Source organism: Bidens hawaiensis, unplaced genomic scaffold (assembly GCF_021521415.1).
Source record: "Bidens hawaiensis isolate Kalapana, Puna unplaced genomic scaffold, B.hawaiensis_p1.1 tig00015993_1, whole genome shotgun sequence".
NCBI lineage: Eukaryota > Viridiplantae > Streptophyta > Magnoliopsida > Asterales > Asteraceae > Bidens > Bidens hawaiensis.
This window is the reverse complement of record NW_027492442.1, coordinates 420,025-438,595: the sequence shown is the minus strand read 5'-3', so window position 1 is coordinate 438,595 and position 18,571 is coordinate 420,025. Positions and strand designations below refer to the sequence as shown.

The window sequence follows — 18,571 nt, the reverse complement described above, 5'->3', positions numbered from 1 at the left end:
TTCGTTATTAAAATTAAGTTTTTAACATGAATGTTTCTCAGCATCTTGCCAGATTTTTTACATCTTTTTTATCTAATTCTTTGTATTATTATTTAATTCGGTATTAATTCACTTTATATATCATTATAGTGTTAAATTAGTTAATAAATTAATGTTATCAAGGATTATGAAAAATGTAAAAGCATAGCAAATCCATTCACAAAACAAAAAACATAACCAAAAACTAAATTCAAATATAATTATGAAACCACTATTTCATTTCCATACAAACAGTGACATGAAAATCTAATCATCAGCCTTCAAACTCGATTTCTTAGGAAGCAAGTGAGCATGAATATTAGGCATCACTCCACCATTAGCAATAGTAACCGCTCCTAGCAATTTGCTCAACTCTTCATCATTCCTGACCGCCAACTGAATATGCCGCGGCACAACCCGCGTCTTCTTATTATCTCTAGCAGCATTCCCAGCCAACTCCAACACTTCAGCCGCGAGGTATTCCATAACCGCAGCCAGATACACCGGGGCTCCAGCACCAACCCGGTCTGCGTACTTTCCGGCTTTTAGAAACCGGGCAATGCGACCAACCGGGAACTGGAGACCCGCTTTGCTGCTGCGGGAAGTGGATTTTTTGGTTTTGATGGATGACTTTCCTCTTCCGGCCATTGTTGTGGTGTTTGGTTGTTTTGGATTTGGTTTTGATTTGTGGAGTTTGGGGTTTTATAGGGTTTGGTTGGTGTGAAAGTAGCCAATAGGAATAGACTTGGTGGATCGGTAATCTGGACCGTTGATTTTGTTATGAGGGATGGTAAGATCCTGGGATGTGAGATTGAAATGTTATTATATTTTTTTAAAGACTGATAAGAGAGGACGGGCACCCATATGGTGAGGGTGTATGGCTTCCAAACCACATGGTAACATCACCCTATCCCATGTGAGTAAGGTGCATGGCTTCATTGTATGGCAAAGGTTTGTCACACAACATTGATTCATTATTAACCATTGAAGAATTAAAATGTATTAATAAAATATTAGGGTACTTGTGGGTAAGTGTTGCCTCTAGGTTTGTAGTATGTGGGTAATTAAGGGTAGAATGATGTGGCTAAACATGATTGACCATTTTATGGGTAATACTCATGAGTGTTCATTCCCCTCTAACCATAGAAATACCTAGGTAAGTGATGATTCAATAGTAAAAGAATATTGTCAGCTGGTCCAAACCAGCCGTACGAATCCCCAACATTTTTGTTTTGTTACACTTCATGCGCTTTTGGCTTTTGTTAATTTAATGTTATTATTTAATTACTTATAACGGAAGATATTCTTTAATTACTTTGATTCCCGTGGGTGAGAAACCTAGGCAAAAAATCTGTCTTTAATATTGGAGAGATGGTGCTGTTTTTATTTGTATTGTAATTGGATAGGGGTGTCCTCATTGTATTCGAAGAATAGATGGTAGTAGCATATGATATTGGGCAATGGTTTGTATTTATGTCGCTATGAGTATCTTACTTGTAATGATGTTAATTTTCTCGTAATATATCTTGGTTGGTAGTTAAAAAAATTTACCTTAATTCCTGGATAATAATATGTTTACTAATAATTTTAAGTTAACAAATATACTAAACTAAATCACATTATGAATTTTTAAATACTTGTAAACACTGGCGGACTCATAAATCTTTTTTAAACTGGGATAGACATTTCTAGTATGAAGATTTTATAAAGTCTGATCAAATTTGTAATTTTCAGGTTACTGTAAATTTAATAATAAAATCTAATTTGTTTCAGATTAGACATGTGGAGTACGAAAAGTAGCAATCAATCAGTTGAGTTTGGATCAAATACAAATGAAATTAACATGTACTAATTGTGAGAATCAATTAGAATAATTGTATATACAGGTAAAGACTTTAAAGTAATTATGTAATTACATTATAGAGTAATTACATAATTACTCTATGATTTAATTACATAATTACTTTACTTAATTCTCACAATTACATAATTACCCTATAATATAATTACATAATTACTCTACTTAATTCTCACAATTAGCACATTAGTTTCATTTATACATTAAGTTCCCCCCAATCAATTAATCTAATGATAATAAGTTTTCAAAAATTTGATTACACATTTTCGTTAGAAACCCTAAAAACACTTATAATGTGATGTTTAGTTCTGACGTGATATTGTTCAGAATTCTGAACTGGATAAATGCACATTGAAGATGATGTTCAGTTAATAGCTATTCACAAAACAGGATGAAAGTAAACATGATAAGTGGACCCAATGTACTTAATTTTTTATTTAAAATTTTAAAACCAATCTCAACCTCACGCTTTAATTATCTTTCTTTTTTTTTGTTTTTTTTTTTACTTTTGTTTAATGAAAAACTATTCTTGTTTATTTAATTTTAAAAAAATAATCTTTTTTTGTGTGTTTTTACATGCGTTTGTTTTATTTGTTGTTTATGTAATTTTAAATTTTTATTTATACAAATTTTATTATTTTGTATTTTAAATATATTTACCAAAACTTATTTTATTTTTAAATAACATGAAATAAAAAATAAGATACCTATAAAAGTATTTTAGAGTTTATAAAAGTATTTGAGTTTATAGAAATAAAATATAGAAGTAGGTGATTATGTGGAATATATGAGTGTTTAAAAGTGGATGTAGTGTTAGAGGAAAAATAAGAATTTTTGAAGTTTAAAAGTGGATGAGTGGAAATCTGATTAGGCAGCTGATGTGACGCGTTTAGTTTTTTTTTAGTCGTTCACTATTATGGATGCTCTAACCAGACTTATTATTTTGTCGAGCCTACCAAGGTCTAAAAGGTTTACTCGTTACTGTATATGCTAAATGCAATCATAAAATGTTAGTGGTGTTTATATATTTTTAAAACCTAATTACTGTTAACAACTTAAAAAGTTTGTATTGAGGCTAATGAAATGCTTTTAAGTCAAAATGGAAGTTTAAGTTATTGATTTTGAAATTCTGTTTTAACAGTTCAAACAAATTTAAATGGAGAAAAATCAAAAACCTTTTAACGTCTTTGAGGTAATCTCTAGGCGAGAAGTTTTCTTCTACGGGTGTCTTGTTGAGTTTTGTAGATTTTCAGATAGGCTTTAAAGAATGTCATGGTGTACGATGTCACACCCCAATCTAAGGCGGAAATACCGGTGCGTGAGCTGATTGCTCACAGCTCTCAAGGTACTATAATGCAATAATTAAAAAGTGATAATATCTATTAAATTTAATTAATTGTTCAAATAAATCAAATACAAGTACATAATTCATATAAACGATATAATTCAAAGTCTAAATTTAACTAAGTCTTGATAATCTATTATCTAACATAGCAAATCCTAAGTCCTTCAATAGTTCTTGACATGTAGTTCACACGATTACCAGCATATGCGTGTAAAATACAAATAATTTTATCAACGCGAGGTTGTGTGAATAAAACACCAGTTAATTGAGATACAATATAATATTTAAAAGAAAACGCAAACTGTTCATGTAAGATAACAATTAAGCCATAGCATGTACATCATTCAAACAAATAATAAAGAATGGGCTAAACAGTTTCCATGCGAATCGGACATTGGTTACCAAAATGAGGAGCTGGTGAAACCATTGTCATGCGATAGGACGTCGGCCACTACAACGATCGTATGATCATACTATTATGACGGACTCTCCGAATGCAATAAAAATAAAGCAAGTAAAAAAATAGCAAGTTAGACATCACCTAATATACACACAAGGATAACAGTTGCTAATGTGGATAATAATAATAATAATAATAAGAAAGTACTGTAAATACGTTTATGTCCCTAAAACATTGAAAACAAATAAAAGAAGGGGAGTGATTACTCACCTTATTAAATGAGCAAGAAGATAAATATTTAATAAGAAATAGAGGTAGATCAAGCTCTTACGAGATAGCCTAATAAAGAATAGTTACAGAAAAATAAATATAAATAGATGACGGTTTAAAAGAGATTTGGGAATATTGATGATCGGTAATTATTATTGTGACAGATAAATATTACTTAGATTTATTACAAATTTTATTACTTTTCTTATTATTAATCTTTTATCATATTTTATACTTTTAAATTACAAAATATTTATAATTATAAATAAAATACTTATAAATATTTATAACATGTATAAAAAGATCATTTTAACCAATTAGTTTTAAATATATTTCATGTATTTATACTTATTTTTATTGTTAAAACCTTTATTATTTAGATTTTTAAATCAATTTATAATATATACTTAGGCTTTTTATAAAGACGCAAAAAACAATATGTTAACTTGGTGGTTCTTATAAAATAAAGTTTGTTTATGATTTTCTATTATTAATATTAATTAATTACTAATATATAAAAACCAAAAATATAACAAAAACCGCTAAAAAGAAGGGTTGGGGACTCGAAACCGCCCCAAGCCGTCTCTCAAGTTTGATTCCATGGTGCACCAGCCATCTGAGCTAATGGCTAACTTGATTAGAAACCTAGAAACATAAATAAATAAATATATATATCAACAGGTTAAAAATCCCAATTATATACATAAGCCCTAATTTATAATTGATTAAACCAGTTCTTGTTTATCAAATTAATGTTGAGTTTTTGATTACTGACTAGATACGAACTGAACACAACAGTTAATTACTTGATATGTTGTTGACAGGATAATTAGAAGAAACAGTAGCCGACCAACACGAACTTAAGAACACGATTAAACAGAGATTATAATGCAATTAAGTATGGGTTTTATGACGGCGAGGGTTTGAGGATAGTATCTGCAAGTTTAAGTGAATTATGAAGTTCATTAACATGTATATTAAGAACGGGTTGATGTCAGACGAGTATAATAAGTAATATAAATATGTTTTTGATCAGTTAACATATTAACGAGTGTCGATAGGCCGCGTTAGACAAGATTAACAAATCTTTTGATTTGATTTCCAAGATTATAACGAGAATTAAGGATTAAGCAATCAAACGAGTCACCGGGCTATGGGTATGAACATGGGTTACGGGTTAGGGTTGTTGGGTAAATGTGTTATTATAATAAAAATTGCAAATAGCTCCATGAAGTATGAAGAGGGAAACAATAATGGATAATAGTATAGGTTTAGGATTGAAATTGCAATATCTTGAAAGTAGTTGTTATATACATATGTATATATATATATATATTAAATAAATAATTAAACAATAATATTATAAAATAATAAATACGCGATAGACGCGATATATTATGGATCAAAATTCCCGAACATCGAAACGGGTCGGATAAAAGATGAAAATATTAATTTTGAAAATCCGAGTTGTTACATACGAATACGAGGATATTGCCACGCTACTAAGTTGGTTAAAAACAGTGATTTCATCGTTTCAAATGTTAATTTTAGACTTCTAGTATCGTTAGATCATATGTATATATTTTTACATTTAGCTACCTGAATAAAACATGTTGAAGCATATGGCGAGAATCCTTTATCATTCCTTAATTGTGAAGGCAAATGAAAACTTAATAGCAAACATGTTTTCCACAAACACATTGTGATTGTGATGGAGAGAGTTAAATGCATTACATGATTGAAAGCTATCATGCATTGTGGCGGGAAGTCAGTTATTTTTGGTTGAATTCGTTACAGAAAAATTTTATAGCCATGCAATTGAAAGTCTAAAACTTTTGTTGTCAAAGTTGAAAGTTTAAAATGTTCTAAAAGTTCAAAAATGTAATTTTGTTTGTGACTAAAGTTGAAAGGCTAAAAGTTTGGAGCCAAATTTATAAGGCTAAAAGTATTGTACAAAAGTTTAATTACCCAAAGTTAAGAGCCCAAAAAATAAAATGTAGGTTAGAAGGTAAAAGCTTCATTGATAAAATTAAAGGACCAAAAAGTAAAGACGTGAAACTAAAATTGAGAGGCAAAAAAGTATACATGTGAAACTTTTGTGGGAAAAATCGAATGATTGATAGTGCCAAAATACTCTGATTTCTTATCCAGGTTTTATGGGAAAAATCGAAGGATTGATAGTGCCAAAATACTCATGTTTCTTATCCAGGATCCAAGGTCGCCTTGTGGGTAAGCCAAATCAAGCCAACACTTTAGGCCTCAGTGTTCTAAGGCCTCTGTTTTTTATAGGGGTTATGTATTATAGATTTTTGAAAGTAGACTTTTCTTAGAATTAGTATCATAACATATTTCATAGTTTTTAGATACTCACTAGTTCTATACTCATAAAAAAAGAAAAAAAAATTAAAGAAGGTCTCAACATTTTATTTAATTTTAGCCTTTTAGGTCTCCACATATATTGAGCCACCTCTTGCTCTTATCTTTATAACTAGCCAGGTGCCCGCGCGATGTAGCGGTGAACGTGCAAACGCAACCGGTGTTATAACATTTGTAACCTCGCAACGATATGTGTGTAACTCGACGGCGGTATGCATTTAACTTGGCATCGGACGCGTAACCGTCAACCGGTGCCAGTAAGCACGCCATACAATGCCTAGACACAAGCAAATCGATATGTATAAACATTGTCATCTGTGGCTAGAGTGATTGGTGGCGACAATCAAGAAACAAAGATGAAATGTATAGTAATTTCAAATAAACTACTTTTTAACTCAATCCGTTTTGACGGACTTGTGCCGACCAAAAATGTTCTAACCCGAAACCTGTTTTGGCATGGCCCCTTTCAATCTAAACCCATCTCGACAAGAACTAACTTAACCTTTTTTTTGTATTAAACTTGTCCTAACCTTAACCCGATCCGACACCATTAGCCGAACTTGCCCAAGCCATTGTCTGTAAAAACTGGTAATCACGTAACATGTTAGTTTTTTTTAATTAATAAGCTATAACAATATCATACTCAAATTAAAGAGAATAAAATATTCTTTTTATGGTGTACTTTTTTAGAAAAAGTATTAACGTGTGAAAAAATTATGGCTGTTAAAAAGTCATGGAGGATAGTTGGTTTATAAAGAGGGGAAAATGTGTAACTATTTAATAAATTAACTAAAATTGATTAAAGTTGAAGGACCATTATTGTAAATTATTATTGAATGAGCAAAGACTATATTACCCCTACATTTTTAAAATTCTATGCATTGTTACTTGTAAAATATGCAATAAAAATGGTACCTCTTGATCACTCCTATATTATATATAGTATATATAGCGTGAATTGCTCACTAGTGCTTCGCTACTACCGTATTTTAGCTATTCCGACTAACTTGACTAGAAAAAAGTAAAAAAATAAAAAAGAGAAAATTACTGTTTGTGTCCCTGTGGTTTCAGGGAGGAGGCACAATGAGTCCCCAAAAAAGAATTTGAACTGGTTGGGTCCCTATGGTTTAAAAAATGAACCATTTGAGTCCCTGTCAAATGTGGAATTACTAGTTTACCCTTTTTATGATCCATCTGTGTCCCTATGATTAAGTGATTGCTCAGTTTTAGTCCCTCTTTAAAAATTACCTCTAAATTACATAATTTTTTTTATCAAAAATAAGAAAACGAAACTTTTTTTTAACGAAAATAAACGGACTGAACTAATTTTTTTAACAAAAATTGACGAACCATACTTTTTTAACAAAAATACGAACCGAACTATTTTTTACAAAAATAAACGAATCGAACTACTTTTTAATACAAATAAACGAACCATACTACTTTTTTAACAAAAATAAACGATCGAACTACCTTTTAGCGAAAATAAATGAACTACTTTTACTAAACTAAACGAACGTAACTACTTATAAAATACGCAATCAAATCGCACTCCACCTTAGCACAAGCTACGACGATATTTTCATTAAAAGACAAGTTTGGTTTGTTTATTTTTATTAAAAAGAAGTATAAGCTTGGTTTGTTTATTTTTGTTAAAAAAACAATTTTGATTCGTTTATTTTTGTTAAAAAGATAGTTTGATTCGTTTATTTTTGTTAAAAAAAGTTTCGTTTTCTTATTTTTGTTAAAAAAATTATGTAATCTAGAGGTAATTTTTAAATAGGGACTAAAACTGAGCAATTACTTAACCACAGGGACTCATATGGATCATAAAAAAGGGTAAACTAGTAATTCCACATTTGACAGGGACTCAAATGGTCCATTTTTGAAACCACAGGGACCCAGCCAATCCAAATTTTTTTTTGGGGACTAATTGTGCCTCCTCCTTGAAACCACATGGACACAAACATTAATTTTCTCAATAAAAAATAGTGTGCTAAATTTGAAAGAACCAAAGTTTTTAGTGTTAACTTATGTACCGGTGAACATGTTTCTATGTAATTTGACAACAAGCACATTAGATTTGAAGTTTGCAGATAGTATTCCAATTTGTGAGATAGAATCAGTGTTCATATACAGCAGCATTAACAACACCTACAGCCTCACCATCAAGTAGACAAAACAATAAAAACAAAAAAGAATCAAACTTTGTTGTCCAACCTACACCCTAATCTTCATCTGAGCTAGAACTGTCCATCCGCCGCCCAACAATCGCCGGAAACAACAGTTGGCGCTGATCGGAAAACGGCGACTGGCGGGGTTCAGACGTACCTCCCCCCAATATCTGCTCATCTTTTCTTACCATCCCGGGCTGCGAGGAATCATCACTTTTCTGTGCCATTGGTGTTCTTACCGGATTACTCTTAACTTCTCTACATACTTTATCCAATATTATCAAGAAATCCCGAACGATCACAAATAATCTCAACCCTTCATCTTTCCCGGAGTTCCCATGAAAATAATCGGTCGTGTTTTTTATCAATAATTTTATTCGCTTTTCTTCTTCAACCATCCATGTGATCTCCTTCTCAGCATCCTTCACAAAACTCACCAAAATTCTCTGAAACTCATCTTCTTCAACCTTCTTCAAATCCGTGTTTATAAACTCACGGGCTTTTACTAAGGCCCGACACAAACTTGAAACTGAACTGGTTAGCCCATCAGCATCAACAATGGCGGCCTTTTTTACATTCTCGAGCTCACTGCTCAAGCCTGATACTACTTGGAGCCCAAGCATGCGATACCGTTCCTCAGTTTCTTCAGAAGAAGATGAGGTTTCTTTAAGGAGATCTGCGGTTTTGAAGCTTTTTGATTCCCTGGTAGTTCGGGCAGCTTTTACGCCTTCTGACCGGATGATTTCTTGGACCACAAAGTGCAAAAGTGTAGTTTTTCCATCAATTCCTTTTACGTCTGATAGTTTCAAGAGCGTGTCGAGTTTAAACGCTTGTGCACTCCCGCGAAACGTTCCGTCATTCATACGGTTCCCGGTTTTCAAAACGGCTTCTAAGAGTTTGAGGAATAACCGACTTTTCCTAAGTTCCACACATGCAGCCTGTACGGTTTAAAAAAGACATGAATAGATTAGCGTCAAATTGTCTTAAGAACTGGTTGATTAGGGTTAAGTTTTATCTCTAACTAGTCAAATGGGTCAAAAATTACTCAAAATGTAACTTACACTTCGGGGTGTAAACAAGCCAAGCTGTTCGTGAGCTACTCGAGATTGGCTCGCTAAAAGCTTTAATTGAGTTGAGCTTAAACGGGCCCAAGCTCCAGCGTAAAAGTACTCTCGTTTACTAAACGAGTCCAAGCTTAATTTATCGTGCTTGACTCGATTCACGAGCCTAAACGAGGTTACTATTTATTTAATTTATTTATAATATTAGTTATATATTTACATAAAATGTTATTAAAGTAACTAAAAAACTATTAGTATGTTATAATAAAAATTGCAAAGTATATATAAAAATAATTATAAACATATATAAATAAATAACAGATATCAAATATGCCAAGCTCAAGCTTGAAAAATTACTCAGGACTCAAGCTTTAGAATTAGAGTTCAAAACAAGCGGAGCTCACACCTTCATAAGTTAAACAAACCGAGCATAGGGGAGCTCGAGCTCAGCTTGTTTACACACCTAATAATATGGATAAAAGCTCCTGAAACATTTTATTCAGAAAAAAAATATATTACTTAAACATGTCCAATTTTGATAATCACACTTAATACACTACTTTTTAACCCAAAAAAAAAACCGAATATACTTTATAACAAGTGCTTAATGTCAACCCACCCCGTTTCGACTCATACAAAAAGTCATCAGTTTTGACCCGTTTCCCATTCCGTTTAGCCCACTAATCATCTCTAACATAAAGTATATGTTCTGAAAGAAGCAAAGACTTACCTCTAAAGTTGTGAACGACTCTTTAACCATTGATTCTTCCTCCTGGAATGTGCACATAAAGAGCAAAGATTCTAGCCTTTTGAAAGCAAATGGTATTTCAATTAACATTTTCAAAAACCGTTCTGCGGTTCCAAGATGAGATGGGTCCCCGTTGTACATCCTCAACTTCAGTTCTTCATCCGCAGTTGGTGCGGTTTTTATCAAAGTTTGAAGAAGTTCAGCCGGTAGCTCGTTTCCTAATTCAACGCACACAATTTAAAATTTGAATTGATTGCAAAAACAATATTACTACATATAATAATGTAGCCATTTGAAAAAATATATATATTTACCTTCTACTAGAGCAGAACGAATTTCTTCAGTTGTCACATTAAGTGCTTTTAATTGAATAGACAAATTCTGTGCCTTTTTTGGATCAATAATTTGAACATACTGGAATGTAGGATCTTGTGATGCAGAATTCTTCCTCGCATGATCTTTATTTTTATCGGTTGCATTATATCCAAATAAAGTTTCTATCATTTCTTCACTAAACCTATTAAGTAACAAATTTAATCATGTTATGTAACATACTGACATTATTCATATATAAACATAAAGTTGTAAAAGCCAAAAAAATAACTTACTGAAACGACCCCGATTTAATCTGATGCCACACCATCGATTGATCCGGATTAGCCATAACCTTATCCCAAAAGAACGGCTTTAACTTCGCTTTAGAAGCATCTGAGTCATCACCACTAGAGTGACTAGATCCCTCTGCGGGCCGTGGAGGTCGTGGCGGCAGTGCACCACCAGGTGGAGGCGGAGGGCGTGGACCTGCAGGTTTAGGCAGTGGTGGTGGCGGCGGTCCTCCTTTAGGTGGTGGAGGCGGTGGTGGTCCTCCTTTAGGTGGTGGAGGTGGCTGTGGACCAGCGGCAGCAGGTGGCTTAGGCGCAGGAGGTGGTGATGGAGCCACCATTGGAGTGGCAGCAGCTACATTCACAGGCAAACGTTTAGACGATTCTACCCTTCCAGGTGGAGGGGGTAATGACGATTCTACCCTTCCAAATGAAGGGCGTAATGACGATTCTACCCTTCCAGGTGGAGGGCGTAATGATGATTCTACCCGTCCTGGCTGCGCCTTTAATGGCGATTCTACCCTTCCCAGTGGAGGCTGTAAAGGAATACCTAACGGAACACCAGAATTCATTTTCTGCATGTTCGAGTTACCATACATCGATTCATCAACCGAATTCCCAAAATCATGCACCGAGCTATTTAAACTGTACGAATGTTTATGAGAATAATCACTCAATCTAAGAAGATGTCCCTCATCATCCTGCCGTTTCCGTTTGCCACACGTCCTCAAATAACAACAAAAAAACAGTGCGGCAAGAAGAAAAGTCGTTGTAGCAGTCACAACAACCGCAATAATAATCTTTTTATGTGTGTCATCATTCCCACTATTCCCGTTGCCCGTCTGTTGATCAGCACCAGAACTCGTAGGCGCTTGTGTAGTCCTACCCGTATTGGGACTGTTAGGAATAAAGGGAAAGAAAGGAGGGCTAGGCGGTCGTATAACACTAGGAGCCGGTGCTGGACCCGGACTAGGACCAGGGCTTGGACTCGGCGCACCTGATTCGGCTAGCCTACGGGCACGGTTAAAACCTAATGAAAAATACTCTAAATACCATGTTTTACTTTCCTTTGTTCCTCCGGATTCCGGGATATAAACATTTTTATCATTTAAGCAATCTACAATTGTATTCTTGACATGTTCTAAAAGGGTTTCATGATTGCCATCTTCAACAATATGCATCAACTCTGTTTCACAATTGGCCCATATTAAGTCCCCCTGAAATCAATCAGCTAACTTTATCAGATCTTAACATATCTAAATCAAAACCCATTATTGATTTCAACAAATTAACATCAAAACATAATTAAAAACTCTAAATAATAATAATAATAATAATAATAATAATAATAATAATAACAATACCTTATCTTTATCAATCAATTCATCTAAACTGACTGAATATTGGGGATCAATGCTAATTCTTGAAATCACCGTCAACGGCAAACCAAGAACAACAATCAGTATAAACGAAATTAATTGAATACCCATTTCGTAACTATGATCATTTCATAAATACATATTATCAAATTCTTCAAAAACCCAACTGGGTACTTCAAATTTTGTCTTAAAAACGATCAAATCGTAAAATCTGGTTGAGTATGACGTGGGTTTGTGAAAACATGAACTGGGTTACTTGAATTTAGTTGAATTAGGCAGATCGAATGTTAGGGTTTGATGGAGATTGACTTGATGGATATATAAATTGAGGAATATGTTGAGTCGTCAAAGAGATACTGCAAGGCCGCCAGAATTAACAAAGGTTTTTGCTTTGAGTTGGTAAAAGTTTGAAGTTAAAAAAAGATGATAATTATGGTATTGGTCATTGGAGTATTTGTGGGTTTGCATGTGTTTCTATTTAATGAAGGTTTTAGAGTCTTATGTGATGTACTTTTTAAAGCTGATTTGATGCAACAAAATATGTACATTTTCTTGTGTCTTTATAGTTTCCTTTTTAGTATATGGATGTTTATAAGTACCTAAAATGAATTTTGTTTAAACTCTTTGATAATAACCTACTACTCTACTGGTTATACTTCTTAATTGCATGCAGTATATTTTACTATTGTAAAGATGACGATAATTACATTCTCGATGTTACATTCTTTGCCATGACATAGTAAAGCTAACAGTAGGATTAAGTGACTAAAATTTGTTTTGATTATCTTTTTTTTTCAATAGCAAAGTAAATTTATTAAGAAGACCACACTAGCAAGATACTAGTGAATATATCATCTAACGATAGTGGAATTGTTATTTCTAAGTCGAACTTTAATTTTAACCTTAGTACTTTTTTTTCCTCTCTCAATCTAATTGGCATTGGATGTATCAAGTATGTGCATTATTTTTAATAATATGTATTAATAGTATGCAAATATACATTTACTCGGTGGCCTTAAAACAAACACTGGTCACATGCCACACTAACGTTAAGAGAGTATAAGTTCAATAAATTATGTAAATTCACTCCACACCACTTAAGGAAAATTAGTTATTCTATTATATCTTATATCATATGTGGGATGGAGAGAATAAACAGCAAAAAGACATGGAATGATGTCGGTTATGAGTCATATACTTACCAAGGATCAATATTAATAATGTGAGCAAACTCAAAGGAATAGAATGGTAACATGCATTATGAAAGCTTTTGAGAATGATTCGGCTTTTTGGAATGATGGGCGTACGCGCCTCCTGTGTTAATTGCTAAAGTGGCCGACCCTACCATTATTTAGACCGTTTCACGGGCTCAATGTATTAAATAAATGACACGACACGACAGCGTATTGTATAGTGTTTCCACTAGAATCTAAGATATATGTCTTGAGGGCTCCACCCTGGACATGTTAAATATCGATTCAACTCACGGTATAATTGTTTTTTTGTTTTGATAAAACAACATAACAGTTATTAATTTGTTTTTTACGATCAAGGACTAAACTTACTTACAAATTTTATAATTTCAAATTTCAAATTATCGATTATTTAGTGAACTTCCGAGCATCGTTGGAACAATCGATCAACATGATATGAGAATAATTATTTGTACGGTTACCGGAAATAAGTATGTAAGAGAAAGAGTATTAGAGTGAATGTCTTGACTTGTGTGATGTCAGTAGTATATATACCAGATATTGTTAAATGTCATTGTCAAGTAGGACTGTAGGAGTAGTCCCCATCAGGTAATAACCGTTTCCAGGCATGGTTTCCATTCAATATGACTAGCTGTCACTTGAGAATGCACTCTACACCTATCTGTCACGTGGGTAAGGTTTGTGGGTGGATATCTCAAGGCCTGAACCTTTTGTGTTTGAGATAGTTGGGTATTAACTAACCCAACACTATTTTGGTACCATACCTCTTCAGCCATACACATGTATGAATTATGTAGCTTGATTACATCAAATAAGTCAAATCATCAAATTCGTCATCACATAGCAATAATGATTAAATTTAAGAAACTCATAGCTTCTGGCTTCTAGTTTGATCCAACATAAAAACTAATAAACATGTGACGACAAGAAAATCACTTTCCCATGTATAGACTTCAAAAGTAAAGTTTAATACTAGCTCGTTTGTAAACCGAGCAATCATTTGAAAACTCGTCAATATTCCATGATAACATAATGAGAACTCAAAATATTATAGATTCAAATGAATTCCTAAAATTATTATTGAGTGTTTTATAAAAGAAGAAAAATAGATACCAAAATGATTATTAGCGTGTGGGTTTTTACCATACAATTACATAGCTAACATAACATGTTTACAGTGTCAGTATCAGTGATTTCATCGATTACCATCAATGAACAACACATGGAAATCAAGAGATTCTTTCGATATATCCTTAATCAAATGTATTATCAACATGTGCTTTTATCTATTAACCTTTTGAGATTTATTAATCCGTAAACAGCTTAACTTGGATAATATAAATGTATAAATGAGAAAATAAATATAAATGTTTTTTTATTATGTTTTCTGAAGACTGCTACAGGAACTAGTGTGTCAGGGATGTAGCTCAGATGGTAGAGCGCTCGCTTAGCATGCGAGAGGTACGGGGATCGATACTTCGCATCTCCAAAACTTTTTATTCAATTTCGGCACATATTTATTATTTTCTTGGGCTGTTTTATCAATCAAACTATGGGCTTTATTGGGCTGGGTTAGCTACCTAACTGTGACGCTGTGAGGCACTGAGCCGGAATTTATGTATTTAGAAATCCTGCATAAACTATGAGTAAGTTTATTAGTGTTTTAGACCATGTGTAGTCAAAACGTCCTCCTTTTGGGCATTTTGTGTTATGTGGCATCCACGTCATTAACAGAGAGTTTTGAGAAAAGTGGCGTCGTGGACAAAACGCCATAACTCTCATACAGTAATTACATATATTCTCCTCTCTCTCCCCTCCCCACACACAATTTTATTGCATTTAAGCGTTTTGTAGAAAACGCTTTACGAAAACGCCAGGTGGGTGTACCCCAGCGTTTTCATCCAAAACACCACCATGCCGCCGTGACTACAGATGGTCTTATCATTATTATTTTTAATAACGAACACTGGCTAAACTTTTGAAAAACTCTCAGGGGAAGTTTGATGTTGTGAAGCCTAATCCATTAAGTGATGCTTTATCGAGGCATAAACCCATAAATATAGCACATGAGTGATATTCGAACATATAACATAACGACATCAAAAAAAAGAAACCCTTAAGTAAACTTTAAGGATTTAATTTGTAACCACCCGTCAAAGTGGTATAGTTTACGAAAACTCAAATAAAAAGCTAATGATAATGTCAACAATAATCAAATATTTTGATGATAGTAATAAGTAATTTAAAAGAAAATGCAAGGAAATGTTGAAATACAAATTATATAGGAATATTGGTTTTAAATATTCTCAATTATGTCATATCGGTAAATATCAGTCCTAACTTCATTTTTGGCGTGTGACAGTCTCAACTAAAGATGCATTGTTTATAACGATCCACGACTAACGGAGGATTAACTCCGTTAGTTGCAGGTCACCGGAAACATGTTCATGGCCGGAAAACTCAACCTGAACACCACCACCACCAACTGTCTCACCACAACCACCACCGCCACCACTGCGGCACCACCGACCGTCCGACAGTGTGTCTAGAGTTCCGGCGACCTCAATAACTAGGGCTTTTACTAAAAAAGAAAACGATTTCTAAAGGTCCGATCTAAGGTTACAAATATGTTTGAAAAGAAAATGTTGATTTTTCCAGGAAAAAATGTGAGTGTTCGAGCCAAAAACGTTTTTTAGGCGACATGCAACTAACGAAGTACTAACTCCATTAGTCGCGGACCGTTATAAACAATGCACCTTTAGTTGTGATTGTTACCAGTCAAGAGTGAAACTGAGACTTCTATTTGCCAGTAGGACATAGTTGAGATAATTTAAAATCAATATTCCAATTTTATTTAACCTTAAGAATTATTTAGTTGTTACAAAACACTAGCGTCTGACTATTGAATAACTATCTTCAGATTGAGAAATCAAAAAGAATATATGGTAAAATCGTAACTATATACAACCCGAATCGAAATGCTACCTCTTCACATCTATCGCGCAACGCACGCAGTTATTGATACACAGAAGAATCATGGTATGCACTTCCGTGTACTAGCTAAAGCGTTACGCACGTTGGCACTAGCTTTACAGCTCAGCCATCCTCTGTGGGTCTATTTGAAAATAGTTAGAATATTACGTTTTCTGGAAACATAAGTACTAAAATCTATCTTTATTTTATTTCTATTCAATGATCATAAACAACCTCTTTACCATTATGTATAAATAGGTTATTGGTTGTTCATGAGTCGAATTGTGTTAAGCCATAGTTAACTCGAACTTTGGCTTGAATATTCTACTGAGATGAAATCTTATTTTTGAACTTGACTCACTTACAGACTGAGCAAGCTTAACTTGTGCCTTGGTGAGTCGAGTCGAAATTTTGTAACCGAAGCTCACCTTCGGTCAACCTGACTCGAAATTTAAACGTATCATCTCAGCTTGGCTTGAAAATTGTTGAGCTGATTTTCAAGCGAGATTCAAGCCACGACCTTTTTGAATAAACATGATTTCAAAAAGATTTTTAATATCTATTAGTAGTTTCTAGGAGTTACTTATTTACAAGTGTTTGTTTTGATTGCACAAATGGATCTCAAGAACAATTAAGTACCAACTGACTCGTGATTTCTTGTTCAAATAACTTTTCTTATTAGTTTGACTTATAAGAGAGAATCATGAGAGAGAGAGAGAGAGAGAGAGAGCTAGCTAGCTAAGTGCACCCACATCATCCCCTTACTCTCTCTCATATTCTCCCTTGCTATGTCTCTTCATCTTTCTCACTCACAAAACAGTTTATAAGAGCATTTACAATGGGCTACACACCCCAATGTCCAAATCTATGTGACAACTTGCAAACTTTGAAGAAGCCAAACTTCACCATTGTAAAGAATTCAGGATTGTTGCAAGTTTGAATATGCAAACTTGTTGCAAACTTTGGAGTATGGGCCCCATTTCTCTCTTACACAACCATATTATATAATATTACACATGCATACATATTTAATATTTTATAATAAGGTTTATAAAGGTTTGTTGTGAAAAAAAGTGAAGTTTTTTAGAAAAGTTTGAAATATGATGTGACAATGATGTGACGGTTTGTATGAGTTTGTTGTTGTGGATGCTCTAAGTGTTTGTAAATACAAACATTTTGCTTGCACTCCCCCCATGTGGACACCTTTGATGGTGACATTGGTTTGTGGGTTTAGTTTGTAAATACAAACACACATGCCACATGGGAGCATTGAAGATGCTCTAATGGTTATATAAAGCTTGTACAATTAGAATCTTAATTAGGGAATGTGAAATATAAACTAAAACAAACTTAAAACTTACTAATAACTAATAGATAACTAAAAGTAATCTCCAAGTAAATAGGGATGACAATGAAACCCGAACCCGATGGGAAAACCCGATACCCGACATAATTGGGACGGTATACCCCGTCCCATTAGGGTTTGGGACGAGTTTGGGACGGGTTTTGAAATGTTTCACGAGTTTGGGACGGGTTTGGGATTTCTAAAATACCCGATTACCTGACCCGATTACCCGATAAAATTTATCCATTTACCCGATTATATACCAGGCATAACTTTTTATATATGTATTTTAAATATTTATACATATTCTAGTTTTCAAGTATAATTTTCAATCAATAGAAGTAAGACTCTTGGTTTCCATATCAAATCTATTAACAAAAATGCCGACCTTTTTGTTTCTAAATCTAAACAAATAAACGTCAGCTTCCGAGTTCCAGCCTCCTCTTCCATTGGTCGATTATTCCTATCTTCTTATTCTTCTCTCTCTTTGAACACATATTTCAATATTTTAGTTTGCTTGTTTACTTATGCAATCATTGGAATCACGATTTGTTCTAAATTCTAATTACTTATTACATTAGTTAGAATCAATATGTGTGTTTTAATACTGTGAATGATATATCACATAGATATTTATAATCCATTCTTTTCAGTAGTTAAACATTTGTTTCCTCAAAACCCGAGGAAACCCGACGAGTTTTGGCCGGGCATGCCCAACAGGTTTTTTTTTTGTCAAAACCCGATAGAAAACCCAAAACCCTATGGGTATCCCCGAAACCCGACGGGTAATTGCCCGATAAATACCCGA

The 18,571-nt window shown here is 33.6% G+C and overlaps 1 protein-coding gene and 1 pseudogene across 1 annotated transcript; both read right to left on the bottom strand.

The window, feature by feature from the left end:
- Nucleotides 1–252: 252 nt before the first annotated feature.
- On the bottom strand, nucleotides 253–843 carry LOC143550295 (putative histone H2A.3 pseudogene; annotated as a pseudogene).
- A 7,569-nt stretch (nucleotides 844–8,412) lies between these two features.
- Nucleotides 8,413–12,718, bottom strand: LOC143550300 (formin-like protein 3). The gene is made up of 5 exons (XM_077040977.1): nucleotides 12,217–12,718; nucleotides 10,859–12,069; nucleotides 10,565–10,767; nucleotides 10,233–10,468; nucleotides 8,413–9,379 (listed from the first exon to the last, which is right to left on the bottom strand). Exons 1-5 carry the CDS (start codon nucleotides 12,340–12,342, stop codon nucleotides 8,495–8,497), a joined length of 2,661 nt encoding a protein of 886 aa, XP_076897092.1. The 5' UTR covers nucleotides 12,343–12,718; the 3' UTR covers nucleotides 8,413–8,494.
- Nucleotides 12,719–18,571: the final 5,853 nt, after the last annotated feature.

Bases quoted from the DNA above. Each gene is read 5' to 3' on its own strand.
- LOC143550300 (XM_077040977.1), bottom strand. From the start codon at position 12,342: ATGGGTATTCAATTAATTTCGTTTATACTGATTGTTGTTCTTGGTTTG. The intron at 12,070-12,216 runs GTATTGTTATTA...GATTGATTTCAG, and splicing joins AATTGATTGATAAAGATAAG to GGGGACTTAATATGGGCCAA. The intron at 10,768-10,858 runs GTAAGTTATTTT...GTTACTTAATAG, and splicing joins ATTAAATCGGGGTCGTTTCA to GTTTAGTGAAGAAATGATAG.